The sequence below is a fragment of the Cherax quadricarinatus genome, chromosome 96, assembly GCF_038502225.1.
Source record: "Cherax quadricarinatus isolate ZL_2023a chromosome 96, ASM3850222v1, whole genome shotgun sequence".
Classification (NCBI taxonomy): Eukaryota; Metazoa; Arthropoda; class Malacostraca; order Decapoda; family Parastacidae; genus Cherax; species Cherax quadricarinatus.
In genome coordinates this window covers 6,011,068-6,035,769 of record NC_091387.1, presented here as the reverse complement: position 1 = coordinate 6,035,769, position 24,702 = coordinate 6,011,068, and the positions used below count along the sequence as shown (strand labels likewise).

Here is a 24,702-nt window from a genome sequence, read left to right as displayed (position 1 = left end):
TACCCACGACACCAATCTCTTTTTAAAGCTACTCAGGGTCCTAGCCTCGATTATCCTACTCGGAAGACTGTTCCACACAGAGAGGAAAGGAAATCCAAGGTAAAACAGGAATCACGTATTTCAGCCTCTAATTGAGGTCATTTTCGGTTGCCAATCCACCATGTTTGCTTCTCTTCGTGAGGGGGTTTGTGTTATATTAATTAGTAATACATCTCCTCAACGATGCACAAACACACATAAAGGGGAACTCCTTGATTTGTGCATATATTCGTGTGTGTGTGTGTGTGTGTGTGTGTGTGTGTGTGTGTGTGTGTGTGTGTGTGTGTGTGTGTGTGTGTGTGTGTGTGTGTGTGTGTGTGTGTGTGTGTGTGTGTGTTTGTGTTTGTGTGTGTGTACTCACCTATTTGTGGTTGCAGGGGTCGAGTCTTAGCTCCTGGCCCCCGCCTCTTCACCGGTTGCTACTGGTGTGTGTGTGTGTGTGTGTGTACACACTCGCTTGTCTGTGGTTGCAGGGGTTGAGTCACATATACACGTGCGTGTGTGAGAGAATCAAACATTAGGTACAATAAATTGTACCTGTTAAGACGGCAATGTGGCAAATACTATCCATACTCAAAGCGTGAGTACTCGACCACGGCCACACACAAACGAACACCTGGCTATGAAAGGGCTCATTAGCTCTTCAAAGGAAAAACTTGAATTCCTTCCTTACTACATCAAATTTTGACCACTTAAATAAAAGCTTACATTAAAAATCATGACAGTGGAAGTTTATGGGACTGTTAATACATGTTGATATCAGGTCTAAGACCAACTCAGCAATTCTTTCATAAAATGAAACTAACTAGCAGTAAATGCAAGACAAACTTACAAAGTTTAATATTTCTTACAGTCAATAGCTAAAACTTCTTAGTATTACTGTAATTCAATAAACTAAATCACTTCTTTCTTGTGTTATATACCAAAGAAAAGATATATAGATTAAGTTTTGTTAGAATTTAATACACAAGTAACCTGCACTTGGAGAGGAAGGTTTCAATAGTGTTTAGCTACTGGACCATCCTCGTCAAGGTTCACACCAACTGAATCATTGGGGGTTGTATGTGAATTGAAGATTAAGACAAATGTGCAACAGTTGGGTCTACCTGGAGGGTATTCCAGGGGTCAACGCCCCTGCGGCCCAGTCCACGGCCAGGCCTCCTGGTGGATCAGGGCCTGATCAACCAGGCTGTTACTGCTGGTCACGTTGATGAAATATTTCGCCTACAGAGTAGGCTTCTTCAGTCAAACACAGAGGAAGCAGTAGAAATGAAATAAAGATGATGTAATCAGTCCATCAACCTTTGAGAAAAAGTATTTGAGGTGATGAGTCCCTCAGCCTGAATTCCGTCTTACTTCCACTAATGGATTTCGTTCTCTACAACATCTTGGACATCATCCACCTCACCTTAACAGTATTTAACCCTTACACTGTCCAAACGTAGATCCGTATTCACGTACATAGTGCTCCGACCTTCATTTTCTACATTTGAAAGCACGTAAAAAAAACAGATCTACGTTCAGTGCTACACACGTGAACATAGATCTACATTTGGACAGTTTAAGGGTTAAGACAACATTCTCAGGTTTCAGCTTCATACCAGTGAGATGAACTCTTCTCCAGGCTGAGGGACTGACCACCTCAAGTACTTTTTTTCTCCAAGGTTGATGGTTGTATCTGACTGAAGAAGCCGACTCTTCTCCAGGCTGAGGGACTGACCACCTCAAGTACTTTTTTCTCCCAGGTTGATGGTTGTATCTGACTGAAGAAGCTGACTCTTCTCCAGGCTGAGGGACTGACCACCTCAAGTACTTTTTTTCTCCAAGGTTGATGGTTGTATCTGACTGAAGAAGCCGACTCTTCTCCAGGCTGAGGGACTGACCACCTCAAGTACTTTTTTCTCCCAGGTTGATGGTTGTATCTGACTGAAGAAGCTGACTCTTCTCCAGGCTGAGGGACTGACCACCTCAAGTACTTTTTTTCTCCAAGGTTGATGGTTGTATCTGACTGAAGAAGCCGACTCTTCTCCAGGCTGAGGGACTGACCACCTCAAGTACTTTTTTCTCCCAGGTTGATGGTTGTATCTGACTGAAGAAGCTGACTCTTCTCCAGGCTGAGGGACTGACCACCTCAAGTACTTTTTTTCTCCAAGGTTGATGGTTGTATCTGACTGAAGAAGCCGACTCTTCTCCAGGCTGAGGGACTGACCACCTCAAGTACTTTTTTCTCCCAGGTTGATGGTTGTATCTGACTGAAGAAGCTGACTCTTCTCCAGGCTGAGGGACTGACCACCTCAAGTACTTTTTTTCTCCAAGGTTGATGGTTGTATCTGACTGAAGAAGCCGACTCTTCTCCAGGCTGAGGGACTGACCACCTCAAGTACTTTTTTCTCCCAGGTTGATGGTTATATTTGACTGAAGAAGCTGACTTTTCTCCAGGCTGAGGGACTGACCACCTCAAGTACTTTTTTCTCCAAGGTTGATGGTTGTATCTGACCAAAGAAGCCGACTCTTCTCCAGGCTGAGGGACTGACCACCTCAAGTACTTTTTTCTCCCAGGTTGGTTATATTTGACTGAAGAAGTCTACTGTGTAGGCAAAACGTTTCAACAATAAAGATACCAAACTGTTACACACCTGACTTAATCTTTAACTTGTTGGTATTGTATACTATGTTCAATAATATTTGTGAACTGTTCATCACACTATAGTAACTTTTATTCTCTTTAGAATTTATACCTTTATCTTTGACGAGTTTTGGGTCTCACTACTCTCAAAGCCTGGCCATGGGCCAGGCTCATCTGGTGCTTGCCTTGTCAACCAGGCTGTTGCTGATGGAGGCCTGCTGCCTCACATATCCATCACAGCCTGGTTAATCTGGTACCTGGTGAATATACTTGTCCAGTCTCCTATTGAAGGCTTCTACACTTGTTCCAGCAGTTTCTGATATCTTCTGGTAAGATGTTGAAAAGTCTGGGGCCACAAATGTTGATACAGTGTTCCCCTATTTTCCCCACTGCACCCCTGCTCCTCCATGGGGAAGTGGAAGAGGATTCTTCCTCCGTAAGCCATGCGTGTCTTAAGAGGCGACTAAAATGCCAGGAGGAAGAGGCTAGTATATACAGTGGACCCCCGCATAACGATCAGCTCCCAACTCGACCAATTATGTAAGTGTATTTTTGTAAATGCTTTTGTAGGTGTATTTTTAGGGGTCTGAAAGGGACTAATCTAATTCACAATATTTCTTATGGGAACAAATTCAGTCAGGAAATGAGTGAGCTACTCAAGTCCCAATATGACTCAGTTTTTAGCAAGCCGCTAACCAGACTGAGAGTCGAAGATCAAAACAAATTTTTTATGAGAGAGCCACAAAATTTGGTTAACACAAGCCTATCCGATGTTATCCTGATGCCAAATGACTTCGAACAGGTGATAAATGACATGCCCATGCACTCTGCCCCAGGGCCAGACTCATGGAACTCCGTGTTCATCAAGAACTGCAAGAAGCCCCTATCACGAGCCTTTTCCATCCTATGGAGAGGGAGCATGGACACGGGGGTCGTCCCACAGTTACTAAAAACAACAGACATAGCCCCACTCCACAAGGGGGCAGTAAAGCAACAGCAAAGAACTACAGACCGATAGCACTAACATCCCATATCATAAAAATCTTTGAAAGGGTCCTAAGAAGCAAGATCACCACCCATCTAGAAACCCATCAGTTACACAACCCAGGGCAACATGGGTTTAGAACAGGTCGCTCCTGTCTGTCTCAACTATTGGATCACTACGACAAGGTCCTAAATGCACTAGAAGATAAAAAGAATGCTGATGTAATATATACAGACTTTGCAAAAGCCTTCAACAAGTGTGACCATGGCGTAATAGCGCACAAAATGCGTGCTAAAGGGATAACAGGAAAAGTCGGTCGATGGATCTATAATTTCCTCACTAACAGAACACAGAGAGTAGTCGTCAACAGAGTAAAGTCCGAGGCAGCTACGGTGAAAAGCTGTGTTCCACAAGGCACAGTACTCACTCCCATCTTGTTCCTCATCCTCATATCCGACATAGACAAGGATGTCAGCCACAGCACCGTGTCTTCCTTTGCAGATGACACCCGAATCTGCATGACAGTGTCTTCCATTGCAGACACTGCAAGGCTCCAGGCAGACATCAACCGAATCTTTCAGTGGGCTGCAGAAAACAATATGAAGTTCAACGATGAGAAATTTCAATTACTCAGATATGGTAAACATGAGGAAATTAAATCTTCATCAGAGTACAAAACAAATTCTGGACACAAAATAGAGCGAAACACCAACGTCAAAGACCTGGGAGTGATCATGTCGGAGGATCTCACCTTCAAGGACCATAACATTGTATCAATCGCATCTGCTAGAAAAATGACAGGATGGATAATGAGAATCTTCAAAACTAGGGAGGCCAAGCCCATGATGACACTCTTCAGGTCACTTGTTCTATCTAGGCTGGAATATTGCTGCACACTAACAGCACCTTTCAAGGCAGGTGAAATTGCTGACCTAGAAAATGTACAGAGAACCTTCATGGCGTGCATAACGGAGATAAAACACCTCAATTACTGGGAGCGCTTGAGGTTCCTAAACCTGTATTCCCTGGAACGCAGGCGGGAGAGATACATGATTATATACACCTGGAAAATCCTAGAGGGACTAGTACCGAACTTGCACACGAAAATCACTCACTACGAAAGCAAAAGACTTGGCAGACGATGCAATATCCCCCCAATGAAAAGCAGGGGTGTCACTAGCACGTTAAGGGACCATACAATAAGTGTCAGGGGCCTGAGACTGTTCAACTGCCTCCCAGCACACATAAGGGAGATTACCAACAGACCCCTGGCAGTCTTCAAGCTGGCACTGGACAAGCACCTAAAGTCAGTTCCTGATCAGCCGGGCTGTGGCTCGTACGTTGGTTTGCGTGCAGCCAGCAGCAACAGCCTGGTTGATCAGGCTCTGATCCACCAGGAGGCCTGGTCACAGACCGGGCCGCGGGGGCGTTGACCCTCGGAACTCTCTCCAGGTAAACTCCAGGTATAACGGCATCCAAACAGACTTCTGGATTAAAATAATATCGTTATGCGGGGCTCCACTGTATTACTAAATGTAAAAGAAGAAACTTTTGTTTTTCCTTTTGGGCCGCCCCACCTCGGTGAGTTACGGCCGGTGCGTTAAAAGAAGACGAGTTTGAAGGTGCAACCAAGTGCTTTGAGAGGAAAGTTAAGGGTAACATACACTACATAAGACCATGAGAAAGGAGGAACACTGCAACAGGCCCACTGGCCCATACTAGGCAGGTCCTTCTCAAACCCAAACCCACTTAACAAATTTATTTGCAGAAGCAATAAACTTTGATAACCCTATTAAGTCATGTGCAAGTCCCAAAATCCAACCCCTCTCACTCAAGTGTTTATCTAACCTAAATTTGAAGCTACCCAACATCTTAGTTTCAATAACTGGACTTGAGTCCTGGAGGTTGGAAGTACTAATAACTAGACTCAGTCCTGGAGGTTGGAAGTACTAATAACTGGACTTGAGTCCTGGAGGTTGGAAGTACTAACTGGACTTGAGTCCTGGAGGTTGGAAGTACTAATAACTAGACTCAGTCCTGGAGGTGGGAAGTACAACACCTGAACTTTAAAAGAGGGGTTTGCTATATTTAATGTTTAGAGTGACATCGAAACTTTCGTATCTGTGTGCCTCTGCAAAGACAGTGATAGCATAAATGATGGTGAAAGTGTTTTTTTTTTCTTGGGAGGAGGGGGGGGTCACCCTGCTTTGGCGGGAGACAGCCAATGTGTTAAAAAAAAAAAAAACCCTATTAGGCAAGCTGTTCCACTCATCAACTACTCTATTTCCAACCAATACCAGAGGGACTCACACAAGGGGCATCTCACTGAACAATGCATAGCTCTTGACACGTGAAAAGGCCAAAGCCGGAAACTTGTTTGCATCGCTGACATCAATTGGCGATATATTTTGCTTGTCGTCATAATAGATGGAAACGATGGTGTAGTTCCGCCACATCAGCATCCAGTGTGGCCTCTCTTTCACAGGCCGAATTTCAAACTCCTGAAAAAAAAATCAAAGCTAGTGAACTCTCCAAAACAAAAGCTACATCTGCTGTAAAGTCACAACACCGTGACTGGAAAAATACACAAACAACCCACAGTTTGTGATGGAGTGAGTGATGATGGAAGTGTTTCTTCTTTTTTAGGTCACCCTGCCTTGGTGGGGAAACAGCCAATGTTGATAATAAAAATAAAAAACAGGAGAAAGAAACTTATGGCGATATTTCGGTCCGACTTTGACCAGTAGAAAAGTGACTTATTAACATTACCAAGTGACTTGTTAATGGTTCAAGATGAATCAAAATACTGTCGTAAGTTACTTTCTCTTAGGTGTGGGTTATTTGTGTATAGAGTAGAACCCCTGTATTTGGAGATTCGGTTTCTGCGGTTTTTGTTATCAACAGTTTACCGTGGCCCAAAAATAACCATTATTTTTGCTTAATAATGGCTCCAAAGCACAAAAATAGTGATGGTGGCAGTTCTTCAAAGCCTAAGAGAAGCTGTGAAGTGCTTCCCATCAGTGAGAAAGTGCTAATTCTCAACTTTTTGTTTAGAATTTAAAAATGACTTATATATATACAGTGGACCCCCGCATAACGATTACCTCCGAATGCGACCAATTATGTAAGTGTATTTATGTAAGTGCGTTTGTACGTGTATGTTTGGGAGTCTGAAATGGACTAATCTACTTCACAATATTCCTTATGGGAACAAATTCGGTCAGTACTGGCACCTGAACATACTTCTGGAGTGAAAAAATATCGTTAACCGGGGGTCCACTGTATAGGGTTCACTACTATCCGTGGTTTCAAGCATCCACGGTTAGGTCTCGGAATGTACCCCTGTGAATACAGGGGGACTGCTGTATCTGGTAATCTGTAACTGCTCTAGGCCTAAGATCATGCCTAATTTAAAAAAACAAGAGAAACTACATAAAAATCAGGACAAGTTTATACTGTATGTTATTTGACATATATGCAGAGTTTACTTGTTATTTTATATGTTCGTGAAACAAAGAAAAGGCCACCACTCCCACCAGAGTGCAAAACTTTTAGCAAGCTTCCATTTTAGCAGCATATAATGGGAGGGTGGTACTTTGAGTGTTCGATTTTTACCAACCTACTACACATGACAGGAAGGTGTGTGAATGGTGGACTGGCAGTCAGGTGTGTGGATGATGGAGGGGAAGCCAGGTATGAGGATGACGGAGGGGCTGTCAGGTATATGGATGGTGGAGGGGAGGCCAGGTGTGAGGATGATGGAGGGGCTGTCAGGTATGTGGATGGTGGAGGGGAAGCCAGGTGTGAGGATGATGGAGGGGCTGTCAGGTATATGGATGGTGGAGGGGAAGCCAGGTGTGAGGATGATGGAGGGGCTGTCAGGTATGTGGATGATGGAGGGGAAGCCAGGTGTGAGGATGACAGAGGGGCAGTCAGGTATGTGGATGGTGGAGGGGAAACCAGGTGTGAGGATGACAGAGGGGCTGTCAGGTATATGGATGGTGGAGGGGAGGCCAGGTGTGAGGATGATGGAGGGGCTGTCAGGTATATGGATGGTGGAGGGGAGGCCAGGTGTGAGGATGATGGAGGGGCGGTCAGGTGTGTGGATGATGGAGGGGAAGCCAGGTGTGAGGATGATGGAGGGGCTGTCAGGTATGTGGATGGTGGAGGGGAAGCCAGGTGTGAGGATGATGGAGGGGCTGTCAGGTATGTGGATGATGGAGGGGAAGCCAGGTGTGAGGATGATGGAGGGGCTGTCAGGTATATGGATGGTGGAGGGGAGGCCAGGTGTGAGGATGATGGAGGGGCTGTCAGGTATGTGGATGGTGGAGGGGAAACCAGGTGTGAGGATGACAGAGGGGCTGTCAGGTATATGGATGGTGGAGGGGAGGCCAGGTGTGAGGATGATGGAGGGGCTGTCAGGTATGTGGATGGTGGAGGGGAAGCCAGGTGTGAGGATGATGGAGGGGCTGTCAGGTATGTGGATGGTGGAGGGGAGGCCAGGTGTGAGGATGATGGAAGGGCTGTCAGGTATGTGGATGGTGGAGGGGAGGCCAGGTGTGAGGATGATGGAAGGGCTGTCAGGTATGTGGATGGTGGAGGGGAGGCCAGGTGTGAGGATGATGGAGGGGCTGTCAGGTATGTGGATGGTGGAGGGGAAGCCAGGTGTGAGGATGACAGAGGGGCAGTCAGGTATGTGGATGGTGGAGGGAAAACCAGGTGTGAGGATGACAGAGGGGCAGTCAGGTATGTGGATGGTGGAGGGGAAACCAGATGTGAGGATGACAGAGGGGCAGTCAGGTATGTGGATGGTGGAGGGAAAGCCAGGTGTGAGGATGATGGAGAGGCTGTCAGGTACATGGATGGTGGAGGGAAAGCCAGGTGTGAGGATGACGGAGGGACAGTCAGGTATGTGGATGGTGGAGGGGAAACCAGATGTGAGGATGACAGAGGGGCAGTCAGGTATGTGGATGGTGGAGGGGAAGCCAGGTGTGAGGATGACAGAGGGGCAGTCAGGTATGTGGATGGTGGAGGGAAAACCAGGTGTGAGGATGACAGAGGGGCAGTCAGGTATGTGGATGGTGGAGGGGAAACCAGGTGTGAGGATGACAGAGGGGCTGTCAGGTATGTGGATGGTGGAGGGGAAACCAGGTGTGAGGATGACAGAGGGGCAGTCAGGTATGTGGATGGTGGAGGGGAAACCAGGTGTGAGGATGACAGAGGGGCAGTCAGGTATGTGGATGGTGGAGGGAAAACCAGGTGTGAGGATGACAGAGGGGCAGTCAGGTATGTGGATGGTGGAGGGAAAACCAGGTGTGAGGATGACAGAGGGGCAGTCAGGTATGTGGATGGTGGAGGGGAAACCAGGTGTGAGGATGACAGAGGGGCTGTCAGGTATGTGGATGGTGGAGGGGAAACCAGGTGTGAGGATGACAGGGGCAGTCAGGTATGTGGATGGTGGAGGGAAAACCAGGTGTGAGGATGACAGAGGGGCAGTCAGGTATGTGGATGGTGGAGGGAAAGCCAGGTGTGAGGATGATGGAAGGGCTGTCAGGTATGTGGATGGTGGAGGGGAGGCCAGGTGTGAGGATGATGGAAGGGCTGTCAGGTATGTGGATGGTGGAGGGGAGGCCAGGTGTGAGGATGATGGAAGGGCTGTCAGGTATGTGGATGGTGGAGGGGAGGCCAGGTGTGAGGATGATGGAGGGGCTGTCAGGTATGTGGATGGTGGAGGGGAAGCCAGGTGTGAGGATGACAGAGGGGCAGTCAGGTATGTGGATGGTGGAGGGAAAACCAGGTGTGAGGATGACAGAGGGGCAGTCAGGTATGTGGATGGTGGAGGGGAAACCAGATGTGAGGATGACAGAGGGGCAGTCAGGTATGTGGATGGTGGAGGGAAAGCCAGGTGTGAGGATGATGGAGAGGCTGTCAGGTACATGGATGGTGGAGGGAAAGCCAGGTGTGAGGATGACGGAGGGACAGTCAGGTATGTGGATGGTGGAGGGGAAACCAGATGTGAGGATGACAGAGGGGCAGTCAGGTATGTGGATGGTGGAGGGGAAGCCAGGTGTGAGGATGACAGAGGGGCAGTCAGGTATGTGGATGGTGGAGGGAAAACCAGGTGTGAGGATGACAGAGGGGCAGTCAGGTATGTGGATGGTGGAGGGGAAACCAGGTGTGAGGATGACAGAGGGGCTGTCAGGTATGTGGATGGTGGAGGGGAAACCAGGTGTGAGGATGACAGAGGGGCAGTCAGGTATGTGGATGGTGGAGGGGAAACCAGGTGTGAGGATGACAGAGGGGCAGTCAGGTATGTGGATGGTGGAGGGAAAACCAGGTGTGAGGATGACAGAGGGGCAGTCAGGTATGTGGATGGTGGAGGGAAAACCAGGTGTGAGGATGACAGAGGGGCAGTCAGGTATGTGGATGGTGGAGGGGAAACCAGGTGTGAGGATGACAGAGGGGCTGTCAGGTATGTGGATGGTGGAGGGGAAACCAGGTGTGAGGATGACAGGGGCAGTCAGGTATGTGGATGGTGGAGGGAAAACCAGGTGTGAGGATGACAGAGGGGCAGTCAGGTATGTGGATGGTGGAGGGAAAGCCAGGTGTGAGGATGATGGAAGGGCTGTCAGGTACATGGATGGTGGAGGGAAAGCCAGGTGTGAGGATGACGGAGGGACAGTCAGGTATGTGGATGGTGGAGGGAAAGCCAGGTGTGAGGATGATGGAAGGGCTGTCAGGTACATGGATGGTGGAGGGAAAGCCAGGTGTGAGGATGACGGAGGGACAGTCAGGTATGTGCAGAGCTAAACAGTGAATTAACTTGTGGGTGTTGGCAGGTGCGTGGACGGGCAAGCCAAGATTTACATCTCATGTCATCATTCAAAGATAAATAGTACTATCCACTGACTATTTGAAAGATGGTCTCTGCGACATCGGTGGTCCCTCCTATGCGTCTGCGACCTTTCCTTCTGTTGCTCATTCTCTCGCAAGAACGCCGCTTGAACATCAACGACACGTTGGAACCGTGGATGCGATAATGCCCTATCAGCGTCTGAAACAAAAAAAGGCTTGAAATGGAACAAAAAGGCTTGACAGTATAACAAAAAAAAAAAGACTTGAAACTGGACAAAAAGGCTTGAAAATTTGAATAAAAAGGTCTGAAATGTAACCAAAAGGTTTGAAAATGGAACGCAATGGCTTGAAATCCATGGAAATGAACTTAAGTAACAAGTTACTATCCAATGTATATACACTATCTATTTGCCCAAAATGCTCTGTATATCTATGGGTTTTCTGCCTGAACAACTATATATCACTCATCTCTGTATACACTGTATCATGCCGAAATAAACTATTATTATTATTATTACAGTGGACCCCCGCATAACGATTACCTCCGAATGCGACCAATTATGTAAGTGTATTTATGTAAGTGCGTTTGTACGTGTATGTTTGGGGGTCTGAAATGGACTAATCTACTTCACAATATTTCTTATGGGAACAAATTCGGTCAGTACTGGCACCTGAACATACTTCTGGAGTGAAAAAATATCGTTAACCGGGGGTCCACTGTATTTAGGATACAGAGGTGAGATGTCAATATGATAAGATAGAAGACATATACTCAGCCAGGCTGAGGAACTGTTTACTTTACAGTCACTTCTTCAAGGCTGAGGGACTGACCACCTCAAACTATCTGCAGTTACTGCATACCATTAAAATGCACCACTCTGTGCAAAGCTTCGCACAAAAAATACGTCACAATAAAAACCTGCTTTGCATATACAGCCTCTCCTCGCTTAACAGAGTTGTTCCTAAGACCATGTTGGTTAATGAATTCGTTGCCAAGTGAGGAGCTTACTATAATGGTAGTGGGTTTGTGTCAACCATTTATTTATTTATTTATTTAGTTTATGTTTTTGTAAACAGTACACTGAGATTTTGTATTTACAATAGCGGGTTGTAATGCAAAGATAGCCTCTATTATGCCTGGCATTATGGGCCAACTTAACATTATTGGCTTACAGACTACTTAATACTAAGGAGTATATCATAGTTGTACAGTAGGATAGTAATTATTTCATAGTTGAACAGTAGGTTATTAATTATAAGTGAATTAAATTTGTATAAGAGAAAGGATATATTCATATAGTCTACAATGCTTATTGTGGAAAACAATGGTTCAATTATATTCCTGTCAACAATGGATAAAAGGTTCAAAGTGATTGTTGAAGTTATGATGTGGGAGTACATAGGTGAGTAAATGTGCACTGAGTATTTAGCATTTAGTCTAGGGTGATTAAGTAGCTTTTGAGGAGAGTCTTAAACTGATTTTCAGACTGGGTTACTTTAATATCTTCTGGTAATGAATTCCATATTTTAGGGCCCTTTATGTGCATAGAGTTTTTACACAGTGTGATATGGACACGAGGTATATCAAAAAGAGATCTGTGTCTTGTGTTGTGGTCATGTGTCCTGTTTAGGTTGGTGAGGAGAAGTTTGAGTGGGGGGTTTATATTTGCGTGTATTGTTCTGTGTATGTAGTAGGCACATGAATAAGTATGGATGTTCTTAATGGTAAGCAGATTCAGACTTTTGAAAATTGGTGGAGTATGCTGGCGGGAGTGGGAATTTGTTATCATTCTTACTGCTGCCTTTTGCTGGGTTATTAGGGGTTTTAGGCGATTGGATGTTGTTGATCCCCATGCACAAATTCCATATGTAAGATAAGGGTATATGAGTGAATGGTACAGTGCCAGGAGAGCTGATTGTGGAATGCAGTACCTTATCTTTGATAGTATGCCTACAGTCTTGGAGATTTTCTTAGTTATTTGTTGTATGTGTGTCTGGAACTTAAGGCTACTGTCAAGATGGATACCTAGGAATTTTCCCTCTGTGAGTCTTGTGACTGATGATCCATTTAGCGTTATGTTAATCGGATCATTTGCAGCTTTGTTTCCAAACTGGATGAAATAGGTTTTATCAGTATTCAGGGTAAGTTTATTGGTCATCATCCAGGCAGATATTTTCTGCAATTCGGCATTGACTGTGTTTGCTAGTATGATTGTGTTTGGGTGGGAAAAGACATATGTAGTGTCATCTGCAAATAATATGGGTTTGAGTAGCTGTGATGCATTTGGTAGATCATTGATGTAGGTGAGAAAGAGGAGTGGTCCAAGGATGCTTCCTTGTGGGACTCCTACTGTGATTGGTTGGGTGGAAAAGTTTGCATCATTTGCATACACATATTGAGTTCTGTTACTAAGGTATGATTTTAGGTAGTTGAGGGAGTGGCCTCTTATACCATAGTGCGTTAATTCGGAGTACAGCAGTTCATGGTCGACTGACTCAAGAAATCGTGGTAATACGATTACCAAATAAACCATACCCCGGCGAGATTAAACCAGCAAGGTCATAGAGTCTCAAAACTCCAGCCCGTCGCGTTAGCCACTAGACCAGCTAGCCACAATAAGATTCATCCAACTAGGTATATTTCTACACCATAGGAAAGTTAGCACAGGCACCTCTGTAGAAACTTGCATTTGTGGTCACAGAGGTGCCTGTGCTAACTTTCCTATGGTGTAGAAATATACCTAGTTGGATGAATCTTATTGTGGCTAGCTGGTCTAGTGGCTAACGCGACGGGCTGGAGTTTTGAGACTCTATGACCGCGGGTTCAATCCCGGCCGGGGGTATGGTTTTTTTTTCATGGTTGACTGTATCGAAAGCTTTACGTAAATCAACGAAAATGCCCAGCGGGACTTCTTTCTTTTCGAGTGCAGTATATATTAGTTCTAGCATGTGTATGACAGCATCATTCGTGCTTTTATTATTCCTGAAGGTAGCTGATTTAATGGATTTGTCAAAGAGCGTTTGCAATAATTGGTGACAATACTTGAGAAGAGAGAGAGAGAAAGAGAGAGAGAGAGAAAGAGAGAGAAAGAGAGAGAGAGAAAGAGAAAGAGAGAGAGAGAAAGAGAAAGAGAGAGAGAAAGAGAGAGAAAGAGAAAGAGAAAGAAAGAGAGAAAGAGAGAGAAAGAGAAAGAGAAAGAAAGAGAGAAAGAAAGAGAGAGAAAGAGAGAAAGAGAGAGAGAAAGAGAGAGAAAGAGAGAGAGAGAGAGAGAAAGAGAGAGAGAAAGAGAGAGCGGGGGGTACAGGAGGTTTTGTGGGTAAGGGGCTTGGACTTCCAGCAAGCGTGCGTGGCGTGTTAGATAGGAGTGAATGGAGACTTTAATGGTACTTGGGACCTGACGATCTGTTGGAGTGTGAGCAGGGTAATATTTAGTGAAGGGATTCAGGGAAACCGGTTATTTTCATATAGTCGGACTTGAGTCCTGGAAATGGGAAGTACAATGCCTGCACTTTAAAGGAGGGGTTTGGGATATTGGCAGTTTGGAGGGATATGTTGTGTATCTTTATATGTGTATGCTTCTAGACTGTTGTATTCTGAGCACCTCTGCAAAAACAGTGATAATGTGCGAGTGTGGTGAAAGTGTTGAATGATGATGAAAGTATTTTCTTTTTGGGGATTTTCTTTCTTTTTTGGGTCACCCTGCCTCGGTGGGAGACGGCCGACTTGTTGACTTGAGAAGCTTTTTTGTACATAAAAGCAGGCAAGCTGTTTATGTCTCCTGCCTTGTTTTTAAGGGTGCTTATGATGAGCGTAATTTCTATGGGGTTGGTTGGAGCTAGGAATAGCGTATTTGGGTAGGTACCTATGAGGTAGTCTGATATTGTTTTAGTGTCATGTTTATACAGTAGTGTACTGTATATTGTAATAAACAGAATAGAGAAAATCAGCTCTCATATACATTATTTAGGTATGCATACTGGTCAGAGAGCCCGTCGTAAACCCGAGTCGTCGGTAAACAAGCATGTCACTAAATGAGGAGAGGATGTGTACCTTGAACTTTATATCTTCTACGTATTCCTTTTAAAAAGTTTAGTTTTGCTTTGGTTTACAGTACAAGGAAAACTTCTGTGACACACACCTGTGGATTGCGTACCTCCCGGCTTCTCAGCTGTGCCACAACAGTGGCTGGCTCCTCTGAAGTGGTCAGCATGGCGACTATGCCATCTGTGAAGAATCTGTGGAGGATTTATCGGTTAAATTACTCGACTCTGGACACTGTAATGACACCACAAATAGAATGTCCTATGTAAAAAAATTGTAGCTACAACTTTACAAGACTATAACCCAAATAAATTTTTTGAGTTCTTGTATGGAATAGAACTCAAGTTTCTGAATTGAATGTCATATAATGTACAAAATAGTACCTATAATGTCATCACCAGCACCAACACTAACACCAGTACTAACACTCACCACCATCACCAACACTCACCACCAACACCAGCACCAACATTCACCATCAACATCAGCACCAGTACCTACCACCAGCACCAACACTCACCTCACATAGCGGTAATACTGGACCAGGTGCCAAGGCTGGTAGTTCTGATCCTGGAAGCTGCTCTCCCCAGCACGGAAGTAAGTAGTGCGAGAAATATAACAGCCATTGTAGCGCGGGTGAGGTCGGTGGATGAACATCTCTCTCCATGACCCATACACACCCAACACGCCACAGTTGATGCCCCAGATCCTTTAAAAAATATATTTATGGGAAGTACAATGCCTGTACTTTAAAGGAGGGGTTCAGGATATTGGCAGTTTGGAGGGATATGTTGTGTATCTTTATACGTATATGCTTCTAAACTGTTGTATTCTGAGCACCTCTGCAAAAACAGTGATTATGTGTGAGTGAGGTGAAAGTGTTGAATGATGATGATAGCATTTTCTTTTTGGGGATTTTCTTTCTTTTTGGGGATTTTCTTTCTTTTTGGGGATTTTCTTTCTTTTTGGGTCACCCTGCCTCGGCGGGAGGCAGCCGACTTGCTATATATATATAATATATATATCTATATATATATATATATATATATATATATATATATATATATATATATATATATATATATATATATATATATATATATATATATATATATATATATATATATATATATATATATATATATATATATAGTAACTTTTAAAAGTTCATTTTTTTACAAATAACAAAAATATTTATTTTCATAATGGCAGGCTTTCTTCCATATCTCCAGGTTCCTATCTTGTCTAACCTGTGGATACTGTGTATCTCTTGGTTCATACCTCTGTCTAACCAATGGCAGGCTTTCTGCTGTCTCCAGAGATACACAGCATCCCTGTGGATGCTGTGTATCCCTGAGTCCCCCCCCTACCCGTCTTACCAATGGCAGGCTTTCTGCCATATCTCCAGATACACAGCATCCACAGGGATGCTGTGTATCTGTGGGTTCCTACCTCTGTCTTAACTATGACAAACTTTTTACCATATCTGTGGGTTCCCACCTGTCTTACCTGTGGCAGGTTTTGTGCCATATCTCTGGGTTCCCACCTGTCTTACCTGTGGCAGGCTTTGTGCCATATCTCTGGGTTCCCACCTGTCTTACCTGTGGCAGGTTTTGTGCCATATCTCTGGGTTTCCACCTGTCTTACCTGTGGCAGGCTTTGTGCCATATCTCTGGGTTCCTGGCCACCAGATAAAAGCCCTGGCAGACCCTGGACACCTGTTCCAACGACCTCATGTCTAAATCGCTGCCAACCACCCAGCACATGATGCGCTCCAGCATCTCAGGAGGCAGACACGATATATGTGGAGCCTAAAACACACATCAGAGAGAACCATTAATACGAAAACTTTATCTCCTTATACATCTGAAATTTACTCAAAATACAAAGCATCCACACTTACTGCTGTGCATACTGCATAAACAGGATATTAAATACAAATAATAACCCAGTCCTAGGCAGTAGGTTGGTAGACAGCAACCACCCAGGGAGGTACTACCATCTTGCCAAGTGAGTGTAAAATAGAAGCCTGTAATTATTTTACATGATGGTAGGATTACTGGTGTCTTTTTTCTGTCTCATAAACATGCAAGATTTCAGGTACATCTTGCTACTTCTACTTACACTTAGGTCACACTACACATGCATGTACAAGCATATATATAAACACCACTCTGGGTTTTCTTCTATCTTCTTACTAGTTCTTGTTTATTTCCTTTATCTCCATGGGGAAGTGGAACAGAATTCTTCCTCTGTAAGCCATGCATGTTGTAAAAGGTGATTAAAATGCCGGGAGCAAGGGGTTAGTAACCCCTTATCGTGTATATATTACTAAATTTAAGAGGAGAAACTTTCGTTTTTCCTTTTGGGCCACCCGCCATGGCAGGATATGGCCAGTTTGTTGAAAGAAGAATAATTAACCCAGCCCTAGGTAGTAGGCTGGTAGACAGGAGCCATGCAGGGAGGTACTACCGTCCTGCCAAGTGAGTGTAAAATGGAAACTTGTAATTGTTTTACATGATGGTAAAATTGCTAGAGTTTTTTTTCTGTCTTATAAACACATGAGATACCAGGTATATCTTGCTACTTCTACTTACACTTAGGTCACACCACACTTCAGGTGTCCTGTAGCTTGATCGCTAGTGCACTCAGCTCACACACTGAGGTCCGGAGATTGAATCCTTGGTATGGCTGGAAAACATTAGGATGTTTCCATAGGACACCTGCTGTCCATGTTCACCCATCAGTATAAAATGGGTACCTGGGTGTTAGTAGATTGGTGTGGGTCGCATCCTGAGACAAAACTGACCTAATTTGCCAAAATGCTCTGCATAACAAGCGGCTCTCTATGTCAGCAAGGCCTGTATACCTTGTACATGTACTTGTAGAAATAAAGATAATATATTATATTATTATTATTACATGCATGTACAAGCATATACAGTATATGCGGCGGGGGCGTTGACCCCCCGGAACTCTCTCCAGGTAAACACTCCTCTGGGCTTTCTTCTATTTTCTTACTAGTTCTTGTTTATTTCTCATCTCCATGGGGAAGTGGAACAGAATGCTTCCTCCGTAAGCCATATATAAGAGGCGACTGAAATGCCGGGAGCAAAGGGCTACTAACGCCTTCTCCTGTATACGTTACTAATTTTAAAAAGAGCAACTTGGTGGGATATGGCTGGTTTGTTGAAAAAAAAATAACCCAGTATACAATTCTTCTTGAAGCTACAAGAGATATAATACAAACATCTCTGATATTCACCGTCTTCAATACAAATAAACGACCCAAAAACATGGAACTCTTCACCAAGATTTTGATTTTTTTTTAAGTTTTTATCAAAACTTTTCAAGTTTTATAACTCTTTATCAATATTATAAAAATTTTATTACTCTTCACAAACATTTTAAAATTATTATTATTATAATCATAATTTATTTTATTTTTTTTTATTATCACACTGGCCGATTCCCACCAAGGCAGGGTGGCCCGAAAAAGAAAAACTTTCACCATCATTCACTCCATCACTGTCTTGCCAGAAGGGTGCTTTACACTACAGTTTTCAAACTGCAACATTAACACCCCTCCTTCATAACTAAACACCAAACCCACAAGGGTCGCACAGCACTGCTTACATTTCAAAAGCTTTCAAACTATCGAGAAATTCTATCTGCCAACTGCTTCAAAAAGATTTATATCAATAAACCTCCTGAATTTAATGCAAATTTACTTACAGCAACTATAATTGTCAAATATACAACCTCTCCTCACTTAACGACGGAGTTTCGTTCTTAAGACCACATCGGTAAACAAATTATTCGCTAAGTGAGGAGCATACTATAATGGTAGTGGGTTTGTGTCAATCATCTTTGATATTGTTTTAATGTCACCTTTGCACCATTATAACACTTCTGGTATATTTTAAATGTTTATACAGTAGTGTACTGTATATTGTAATAAATAGAATAGGAGAAATCAACTCTAATATACATTATTAAGGTATGCATACTGGAGAGAACCCGTCGTAAGTCCGAGTCGTTGGTAAATGAGTATGTCGCTAAGTGAGGAGAGGCTGTATATAAGCAATCAATCAACCCTTAAACTGTCCAAACGTAGATCTACGTTTGCTCGCATAGCGCTCCGAATGTAGATTTATGTTTTTTTACACTGTTTCTTATGGAGAAAATCAAGGTTGGAGCGCTACGCGCGCAAACGTAGATCTACACTTGGACAGTTTAAGGGTTAATTACTGTCTTATTAATCTTAAGACAGTCTTAACTTTGTCTGAAATCTTGTACATAGTAAGAGACTTTCTGCAGGCACACCTAAATGTCATCTAAACGTAAATATTGTATCATGATGAAATAAATAATCTGAATGTGCTATTACTCACGTTTTCTCTCTTATGCAGAACAAGTCACATGGGGATGGAAATCTTTAGCTCTAAATCTTTCACACTCTCATGCATCATCAGGAGCTATGCAATGCTGCAATACTAGCAGAAATGGGAAGAAATTCTCCGAGGTGAGGCAGGAGAGTTCTCAGCAGCGACACAGACACAGCTCTCTCATTTACATACAATGGGTACGACATAGCAGTGTATTACCATACTGCCAGATAATGTCGGATAACAGATAACCCTTTACCAAATGCGTTGCCTATTAGTGGTCAGGAAACAGGACAAGATCTGTTAGTGATTCTGGGGATTATTTTCCCTACAGCTTAGTCTCAAACCAAGCCAACTAATTTGGAAAGAAAATATTACAATAATGTATGTTATAATGTACTGCTTCATAACCTGTGTCAACACAGAGTAAGAATTAGGATTAGTCTGCCCGAAATGCCTAGGCATGATAGTGGCCTTCTTTGTAATTCTTTCTTTTTCTTTCAACACACCGGCCATATCCCACCAAGGCAGGGCGGCCCAAAAGGAAAAACAAAAGTTTCTCCTTTTACATTCAGTAATATATACAGGAGAAGAGGTTACTAGCCCCTTGCTCCCGGCATTTTAGTCGCCTCTTACAACACGCATGGCTTACAGAGGAAGAATTCTGTTCCACTTCCCCATGGTGGTAAGAGGAAATAAACAAGAATAAGAACTAGAAAGAAAATAGAAGAAAACCCAGAGGTGTGTGTATATATGTGCTTGTACATGTATGTGTAGTGTGACCTAAGTGTAAGTAGAAGTAGCAAGACGTACCTGAAATCTTGCATGTTCATGAGACAGAAAAAAGGACACCAGCAATCCTACCATCATGTAAAATAATTACAGGCTTTCGTTTTACACTCACTTGGCAGGATGGTAGTACCTCCCTGGGTGGTTGTTGTCTACCAACCTACTGCCACAGGATGGTAGTACCTCCCTGGGTGGTTGTTGTCTACCAACCTACTGCCACAGGATGGTAGTACCTCCCTGGGTGGTTGTTGTCTACCAACCTACTGCCACAGGATGGTAGTACCTCCCTGGGTGGTTGTTGTCTACCAACCTACTGCCACAGGATGGTAGTACCTCCCTGGGTGGTTGTTGTCTACCAACCTACTGCCACAGGATGGTAGTACCTCCCTGGGTGGTTGTTGTCTACCAACCTACTACCACAGGATGGTAGTACCTCCCTGGGTGGTTGTTGTCTACCAACCTACTACCACAGGATGGTAGTACCTCCCTGGGTGGTTGTTGTCTACCAACCTACTGCCACAGGATGGTAGTACCTCCCTGGGTGGTTGTTGTCTACCAACCTACTACCACAGGATGGTAGTACCTCCCTGGGTGGTTGTTGTCTACCAACCTACTACCACAGGATGGTAGTACCTCCCTGGGTGGTTGTTGTCTACCAACCTACTACCACAGGATGGTAGTACCTCCCTGGGTGGTTGTTGTCTACCAACCTACTACCACAGGATGGTAGTACCTCCCTGGGTGGTTGTTGTCTACCAACCTACTACCACAGGATGGTAGTACCTCCCTGGGTGGTTGTTGTCTACCAACCTACTACCACAGGATGGTAGTACCTCCCTGGGTGGTTGTTGTCTACCAACTTACTACCACAGGATGGTAGTACCTCCCTGGGTGGTTGTCTACCAACCTACTACCACAGGATGGTAGTACCTCCCTGGGTGGTTGTTGTCTACCAACCTACTACCACAGAATGGTAGTACCTCCCTGGGTGGTTGTTGTCTACCAACCTACTACCACAGGATGGTAGTACCTCCCTGGGTGGTTGTTGTCTACCAACCTACTACCTAGGTTCTTTGTAATTAATAAATATGTAAACCACACATTATAAACCACACATTATAAACCACACATTATAAACCACACATTATAAACCACACATTGTAAGCTTTACAAGCAAATAAACATTTTCATATTTATTCAGAAGTATTAAGAAGCATATACAAATAACCCGGACATAGGAGAGAGAAATTTATGACATTTCGGTCTGACTTGGACCATTAACCAATTAACCCTTTGAGGGTTTTCGTCGTACTAGTACGTCTTACGCGTAGGGGTTTTTGACGTACTAGTACTCATAAATTCTAGCGACCTCAAATCTAGTGGGAGAAAGCTGGTAGGCCTTCATATGAAAGAATGGGTCTATGTGGTCAGTGTGCACAGTCTAAAAAAAATCCTGCAGCACACGGTGCATAATGAGAAAAAAAAAACTTTTTCCATTTTTTTTTAATAAATCAGCGACTTTGCAGTGTATTTTCGTATAGTATTTATTGTTGTATTCTAGTTTTCTTGGTCTCATTTTATAGAATGGAAGACATATTACTGAAATTGAGATGATTTTGACTGGTTTTACAATGAAAGGTGCCTTGAAATTGAGCTCAAAGTAGCAGAAATGTTCGATTTTTACCAAACTTCAAAAGTAAACAAATCGTGCCAAGCGTGCAATACACGTCAACTGGTGAGTCTAATATTCTTTCACAAGTGCACCAATAATATTTATACCATTTTTTACACTAATGCAGTAGTCTGCATAAGAGTAAATCTTATATTTTTTGTGAGAATAAAAATTCAAAGTGGAAAGCAAAAGAATATAAGAGGGGCCTTGAGACGTGACTAATGACTAGAGGAAATGTCATTTTAGTGCCAGGAATGTCTTTCTTGTTTATTCTGGACCCTATTCCGAAATTGGCATCTTTTGAAATTTGTGTGAAATTTTCAAAATTGCTAAATTCTGACCACTGTACTGGATAGTTGAATTTATAAATGGGTGGTTTCTTGCACCCATTCGATAGAAAAAATGGAGTTCTAGCGAAATATTCATGTTTTTTGTCGACTAGTACAGTGAAATTGGCCGAAAATGGGGCTCAAAGTGGGCAAAATCGCCGATCCGTAAACATCGCCGAGACCGCTAACTTTGCGAGAGCATAATTCCGTAAGTTTTCTATCAAATTTCAAACTTTTGGTGTCGTTATGATCGGGAAAAGATTCTCTATCTTTTCATAAGAGAAAATAATTTTTTTTTTTTTTAAATTTGGCCGACCCTGAGAACGAGTTTCGGAGAGGGCCTGTCGACCCTCAAAGGGTTAATGGTCCAAGACCGACTAAAACATTGTCATAAGTGTCTTTCTCTTATATGTGAGTTATCTGTGTATTGTTCCAGTGATGGTATTGCGACTTCTTGTTCTGTATTAAGAAGCACTTATGAAAGTAATGTGCGTATTGAACATATGTAAGAGTTACCTGTTGAACATATGTAAGAGTTACCTGTTGAACATATGTAAGAGTTACCTGTTGAACATATGTAAGAGTTACCTGTTGAACATATGTAAGAGTTACCTGTTGAACATATGTAAGAGTTACCTGTTGAACATATGTAAGAGTTACCTGTTGAACATATGTAAGAGTTACCTGTTGAACATATGTAAGAGTTACCTGTTGAACATATGTAAGAGTTACCTGTTGAACATATGTAAGAGTTACCTGTTGAACATATGTAAGAGTTACCTGTTGAACATATGTAAGAGTTACCTGTTGAACATATGTAAGAGTTACCTGTTGAACATATGTAAGAGTTACCTGTTGAACAATGTAAGAGTTACCTGTCATCTTACATGTTCACGACAGAGAGATCAGCAGTCCTGCCAGAGTGTATAAGAAAAAAGAGAGTTCCATTCTGCACTCATCTGATAGGGCAACAGTACCTTGCTGGATGGATGCTGTCTACCAACAATCAGTGACTTACTGTATGTAAGAACAGAGTAAAAAAAATAAAAAATAAATTTACCTCTTGGTTAAACTGTGGAACACACATTGCCTGAGTAGGAGTCATGAGCATTTGAAACCTGGCTACCAGGTCTTGAAGTTCCTCTTCATCAAGATCACTCTCGGTTGTAGTATCTTCGCACTCTACTGCCGTCCCACCGCGATATCCTAAATTTAAATTTAAAATGTATTGTATTAATATTACAGTGGACCCCCGGTTTACGATATTATTTCATTCCAGAAGTATGTTCAGGTGTCAGTACTGACCGAATTTGTTCCCATAAGGAATATTGTGAATTAGATTCCCCTCAAGGAAGGTTCCTTGATGTTGGTGAGGGGCTCTTGATTTAGGGAATTGGATCTGTGCTCCAGTTCCCCGAATTAAGCCTGAATGCCTTCCACATCCCCCCCCCCAGGCGCTGTATAATCCTCCGGGTTTAGCGCTTCCCCTTTGATTATAATAATAATAATAATGTGAATTAGATTAGTCCATTTCAGACCCCCAAACATACACGTACAAACACACTTACATAATTGGTCGCACTGGGAGCTGATCGTAAACCGGGGGTCCGCTGTATATGCATTTTTTAGGCCTAGCTCTAATGCTCACTTAATATATGATAGTGTAAATATGTTATCAGACTTTTATATGTATTTGAAAGGTAAAAAATAACTATGTTTTGTTTTACAGCGGTAACCTGGAACCTAACCTGCTGTATAAGTGGGGCCTTACAGTAACCTGGAACCTAACCTGCTGTATAAGTGGGGCCCTACAGTAACCTGGAACCTAACCTGTTGTATAAGTGGGGCCCTACAGTAACCTGGAACCTAACCTGTTGTATAAGTGGGGCCCTACAGTAACCTGGAACCTAACCTGTTGTATAAGTGGGGCCCTACAGTAACCTGGAACCTAACCTGTTGTATAAGTGGGGCCCTACAGTAACCTGGAACCTAACCTGCTGTATAAGTGGGGCCTTACAGTAACCTGGAACCTAACCTGCTGTATAAGTGGGGCCCTACAGTAACCTGGAACCTAACCTGCTGTATAAGTGGGGCCCTACAGTAACCTGGAACCTAACCTGCTGTATAAGTGGGGCCCTACAGTAACCTGGAACCTAACCTGCTGTATAAGTGGGGCCCTACAGTAACCTGGAACCTAACCTGCTGTATAAGTGGGGCCCTACAGTAACCTGGAACCTAACCTGCTGTATAAGTGGGGCCCTACAGTAACCTGGAACCTAACCTGCTGTATAAGTGGGGCCCTACAGTAACCTGGAACCTAACCTGCTGTATAAGTGGGGCCCTACAGTAACCTGGAACCTAACCTGCTGTATAAGTGGGGCCCTACAGTAACCTGGAACCTAACCTGCTGTATAAGTGGGGCCTTACAGTAACCTGGAACCTAACCTGCTGTATAAGTGGGGCCTTACAGTAGCCTGGAACCTAACCTGTTGTATAAGTGGGGCCCTACAGTAACCTGGAACCTAACCTGCTGTATAAGTGGGGCCCTACAGTAACCTGGAACCTAACCTGCTGTATAAGTGGGGCCTTACAGTAACCTGGAACCTAACCTGTTGTATAAGTGGGGCCCTACAGTAACCTGGAACCTAACCTGCTGTATAAGTGGGGCCCTACAGTAACCTGGAACCTAACCTGTTGTATAAGTGGGGCCCTACAGTAACCTGGAACCTAACCTGTTGTATAAGTGGGGCCCTACAGTAACCTGGAACCTAACCTGCTGTATAAGTGGGGCCCTACAGTAACCTGGAACCTAACCTGCTGTATAAGTGGGGCCTTACAGTAACCTGGAACCTAACCTGCTGTATAAGTGGGGCCCTACAGTAACCTGGAACCTAACCTGCTGTATAAGTGGGGCCTTACAGTAACCTGGAACCTAACCTGCTGTATAAGTGGGGCCCTACAGTAACCTGGAACCTAA

The 24,702-nt window shown here is 43.7% G+C and overlaps 1 protein-coding gene across 4 annotated transcripts in view; it reads right to left on the bottom strand.

Moving 5' to 3' along the window:
- Positions 1–267: 267 nt before the first annotated feature.
- The window catches only part of LOC128701755 (F-box only protein 9), a 39,419-nt gene continuing 14,984 nt past the window's right edge, over positions 268–24,702 (bottom strand). For 3 of the 4 annotated variants that reach the window (XM_053795668.2, XM_053795669.2, XM_053795672.2), the window contains 6 exons: positions 22,786–22,931; positions 16,195–16,358; positions 15,068–15,256; positions 14,645–14,741; positions 10,561–10,704; positions 268–6,151 (listed from right to left, as the gene is read on the bottom strand). In XM_053795668.2, coding sequence (XP_053651643.1) covers positions 5,957–6,151; positions 10,561–10,704; positions 14,645–14,741; positions 15,068–15,256; positions 16,195–16,358; positions 22,786–22,931 — 935 coding nt within the window. In that variant the 3' untranslated portion in view covers positions 268–5,956. The remainder of the gene's footprint in view (positions 6,152–10,560; positions 10,705–14,644; positions 14,742–15,067; positions 15,257–16,194; positions 16,359–22,785; positions 22,932–24,702) is intronic. The other variant, XM_053795671.2, reaches the window with a different exon arrangement.